At 38.6% G+C, this 4,962-nt stretch overlaps 1 protein-coding gene across 1 annotated transcript; it reads right to left on the reverse strand.

Moving 5' to 3' along the window:
• Window positions 1-1,975: 1,975 nt before the first annotated feature.
• On the reverse strand, window positions 1,976-2,449 carry LOC140147263 (uncharacterized). Its single transcript, XM_072169043.1, has one exon. It carries the CDS (start codon window positions 2,447-2,449, stop codon window positions 1,976-1,978), a length of 474 nt encoding a protein of 157 aa, XP_072025144.1.
• Between the last annotated feature and the right edge of the window lie 2,513 nt (window positions 2,450-4,962).

Here is a 4,962-nt window from a genome sequence, read left to right on the forward strand (position 1 = left end):
GATGTAAGGCAGCAGGCAGGACTAGTGTATATAGCTATGAAAAGTGTCGTTGAGGAATATTTATAAGTGTCACTTGGCATATTTAGGTCTGAGTGTCTTGTGCTGGTTCGTCTTCTTTATCTTCACATGGAGACGGTTTCCAGCTTTGAATCAGGTCTATCTGTCGGAATGCTTTGCTTTGACGGCATATCCATATCACATAGCTGGTTCTGAATGCGGTTTTAGAAGCCACATCCATGATGTTACGTCTCTTTCCACTTGGTACTCCGAGAGCAGCGATGCATTTTGTAAGCGATGTGTTGTAAATACCTCTGCTTCCAATTTCATTTGGGAAGTAGCGCGTACACCATCCCATATTTTCGCAGTCGGCTACAAGATCTTAGTATTTGCTTTTCTTTCTTGCATTGGCATTTGACAGGTTTACTTCCATTGGGACTGTAAGCTCAATTACTGTTTTGGCACTTTCAGAATAGATTGTAATATCAGGACGTTTTGCAGTCTCTGTGATTATGGGAGGAAATACTACTTGCTTATGTTACTCATCCATCAGAAATTTCCAGTCATTGGCCTTCTGTAAGAGGTTTGTTGGATCTCTTTGCAGTGCTCGATTCCGGTAGGTTACACCATCTGCAGTGCGGAATTTGATAGTAGTCATATAGTTGGTATCTTCTGGAGGTGTGTACGACTTATTTTGCCTCTTCAATGAAGGGCATTATGCCATTTGCTACAGCTTTCAGTGTCTGATCATGTCTCCAGTTGTATCTACCACTCTGCAGAGAATAGTTACATCCATTTAAGATATGGAATAGAGTGTAGTTATTATGATGACATAAATGGCAGGATCCAAGGTTGGTCTTTCCTAGAGTCTCAAATTAGCTGGTGATGGAAGTTGGTCGTGGATGGCATTGACATGGAAAGATAGGAGCTCTGGTGTCCATACATAAAGGTGCTTCTTCCAAGATGTGTCTACTTGCATGGCAGAGTCCCATCTGATCCATTGTCCTTGTTTGGCGCAGCCATAGAGGTACACAAGCATGTCATCTTCATCTACGTCTTTTACCAGACTAGTGAGGCATTTCCTGTGTTCTTGGGGTTTCATACTGCAGTTACTGTCCGTTTTCCTATACACAATACACAGTGCTCTTTCCCATTGACCCGTGACCTCTACAAATAGCCCTACGTTAAAAGTATGGGGATATGACTAGTTAACGTCGCTGTGTGAAAAATAACCGGCCAATATTAAAAGTACTCTTCTAAAGTTCTAGAAAATATAGTTTTTTAACATGTCCTAAATTTTTAGCTAATTTAGATGTTTGGAAATATTCGTACTTTGGTGTTTTAGTTAATGTTATAGGTAATAGTACATTGCCTAGATAACGTCGCTGTGTGAAAAAAATAACCGGCCAATATTAAAAGTACTCTTCTAAAATTCTAGACAATATAGTTTTGTAACATGTCCTAAATTTTTAGCTAATTTAGGTGTTTGGAGAGGGTCGCACTTTTGTGTTTTAGGAAGGATATGTAAACGACAGATAACACCAAAAATATGAAGAAATTATTTCCAAACCGTGTTAAGTCAACAATCATTATGTTGCTCCTCATTTTCAAGAATGCTGGTTTACAAAAAGCAGGCCATTGTCTCATTTCGTGAACAAAGGGACACATACCATTGTTTCCTTTCGTTTCCTTTATAATCGGTTACCCAACTGAAGCTATAATACCAGCTTTATTGCGATATCGCACATGAAAACAGACACATGTGCACAACCAGAGAAGATCCGATTTAATCAGTTGAGCTGTTTCAATGAGTGTTATCTTGGTTTAATAGCTTTTAATGGGGTTAAGTCCTGCAAAGGTCGAGATGAATTCTACTGTAGACATGACTGCATCATGTCATTTCTCTTAACAGTTTCTGGTTCATGGTTTAAACCAAGGCCTGCTCTCTCTGTTTGACTTCTGCACATCTCATTCAGTATCAGATATCGCTCTCTTTGTTCAAGTTCTCTGACTCCATTCTACCTTGATTGCTTTGTAGGCAGTCTTTGTAGAGAGTATGTGTTTTTCCATATATAGAATACTTGTTAAGATGGTGCTTGGTGACTTGCATGCATTTCACAGAAGTGGTGAGTCTTTTAAGGTGAAGCTCATACTCATTCCTGATTCTGTATAAAGCACTATTGGTGGTACATCTGCTTATTCCTGCCCATCTTTTCAAGTATTTGGTGCAAGTAGCTTCCAAGCCCTCGATGCATGTAATTGGGAAGTTGTAGGTGGTAAACCCCCATGTCATTTCGGGTAGGATTGCATTATTATATATCCACATCTTCATTATTCCATTGAGTAGACTTTTGTCTGTCTTTTTCAGCATGTCTGTTAGTTTCTGCTTTACAGACTCTCTGATTTCCTTATCTTTCAGGTCTTTGAAGATAAGCTTGCCGAGGAATCGCATGGGTTGGTCGTGGATATATACGCAATCTCTTCTCCATCTATTGTCAACTTTGGATCGTATGCCACATATTGGGTTTTATGTCCCTCTTGCTTTTGTTTCTTATTTGGGACAAATCTCTTCATGGCATGGGATCGACAATTGCTTTGCTTTGCCTTCATTGATTGAGTCCACCTCAGGAAGTCATTATAACGACGTTGACCAGTTTCTGACAGTGTTAGCTAGTCTTCTGGGTTTCTTGCAGTTAGAGTAAGGTCTATACGAGCGTAAATATGAATGGGTAAATAAAAGAGACGAGTAGAAGGCGGGATATTAGAATTTTCATGGCACAAATGCTCCTTTAACATAACCTATATCAAAGTGACAGAATGTTGTCAACTTTATTCAAGGTCAAACATCCTCATTAAAGGTGGGTCACCTGATTGACAGCCTCATTCCCCAACTCTAACCCTATGAAAATGCAGATTTTGGTGAAAGCTCATATTTTTTCTCATTAACATATTGAAATTAGGCGTTCCAAATCGGTATATTATTTATTATCTACATTATTATTATTATTTTTTTTTTTTTTTTTTTTTTTTTTTTTTTTCACCTATTTCTGAAAAGTTGATCAAATATATTTTGATATGTAAGGAAACCTTATGTTGTTAGCTTTAATAAACCAAAACAATTATTATATCAATCGACTCTGTCCACGGAGAAGGTTTGGCTACTTCAAAGATTAAAAAGCGAGGAGTACACATACCATGCATGAGTATCAAACATTCCTCAAAATAACTTTATTTATTCAATGGGCTTTACCGGTGGTTTATGGCAATGGATTTTGTTAATAGTGTCATTGATTTGTGGGTAAAATGGATGCCGAACATTGCCGAATGGGACTTCTTTTGCTTTACTTGCAATTACTTTTCTTAAGTCATTTCTCTTTTTAGGATAAAAGGTAGCCCTAAAAGGCTGTTTGGTTTGTCTTTGGTTCTTCTGAAGTAGGTTTACGGTGCTGCTCTGCCCTCTACCTGGTTGCCTCCTTGGCGAATACAGGTTTCAGCCCTGGTTCTCATTGCATCAATTGCGTTGCGTACCATCCCTGTGCGCCGGATACTTGAGAATGCATTCAGTAATACGTTCGCGAAGATCTTGGATTTTGCCACAAAGGGAAAAAATCAAGTGGTGTGAGGTCTGGTGATCGTGCAGGCCACTCCACAGCATGAGCCATCCCAACCACTATGTTTGCTATCCGTGGACAGAGTGAAAAATGGGTACCTTTGTTCTAAAGGGCATATCTTCAAAAGTTGTGAGCCGATTGAAATAATTGTTTTGGTTTATTAAAGCTAACGATTAAAGGTTTCTTTACATACCAAAATATGTTTAATTAACTTTTCAGAAATAGGGAAAAAAGAGGGCGCAATGAGGGGCCTCCTTTTTTGGGACACCCTGTATTATTCCTGTGGCGTTTTCTTAATGTACGATCTTTTTTCAGAATATACCTTTATTTTTTCAAAACCGATTTTTTTTTTTGGCATATTTGTAATACTTACACATGTTCCAACTTATGAGCAAACTGTCAAATTCGCCCTATTTATAGTAAAACGGGATGATTTTCTGTTGGTCCGACATATTATCATGATTTTTCAGATTATGATAAGGGACCGTTCACAAACACTTGTAAGGGGCGCCTGATGCAAAAAGAGAGGCCCTGAAAATTTTTCACCCTTCTAGGGGGGGGGCTGAAAAAAATGACCACGATTTTTCCTGGGAAAATGGAGTTTATATGCTTTTCTATGGGGTTGGCCGATAATTTTCATGTCGAAAAAGGGGGGCCCTGAAATTTTCGAGGTCTGTAAAGGGGGGGCCTGAAAATTTTTCGCGATAACACTTTTTTGCATCAGGCCCCCCTTTACAAGTGTTTGTGAACGGTCCCTAATATGTCAGAACAATCGTAAATCGTTGTCTCCTATGAAGCCAGTTTTCCACACATGTGGAGGGAGCGTAAACAAACTGGCTGCGTAGGAGGCTAACTCTGAGGCCGCACTCGCCGTCCTAATCCAAAAAGTGCCAGATATTTCGAGTGATAGAGATGAAGTTTTATAATATGATGTTGTTTCTTTGCAAATTTCCAATGTTTTTCGCATCCAAATGTATTGGGAACTTTCATAATGATTGCATATTAACTATATTATCATTTTGGAAGAAAAAAAAGAAAAATCTAAAATTTTTAAAAGATCGTACATTATGGCTTTAACATGAATTTTTCTTCTGGAGACATATACATCCTAAAGATAAATCCAGCACAGAAATCGAGAAGTTTGCCTTATCAGTGATGTGCGGATGCCATTCTAGTAGTTAAAAACAGAAAGATCGAAGGTCAAATTTGGGAACTCCACATTCGTCAATCGTGAAAAATGCTCTGAAGTCTAATTTTCACCAACATTTTCACATTTTCAATTTAATATTGTTACCTAGCTGGGGGGTTTACACCCCCCAGCTAGGTAATGTAATCGTTCGGGTTCTTCCGCTGG

The sequence above is a fragment of the Amphiura filiformis genome, chromosome 3 (assembly GCF_039555335.1).
Source record: "Amphiura filiformis chromosome 3, Afil_fr2py, whole genome shotgun sequence".
Lineage (NCBI taxonomy): Eukaryota > Metazoa > Echinodermata > Ophiuroidea > Amphilepidida > Amphiuridae > Amphiura > Amphiura filiformis.

Bases quoted from the DNA above. Each gene is read 5' to 3' on its own strand.
- LOC140147263 (XM_072169043.1), bottom strand. From the start codon at position 2,449: ATGCGATTCCTCGGCAAGCTTATCTTCAAAGACCTGAAAGATAAGGAA.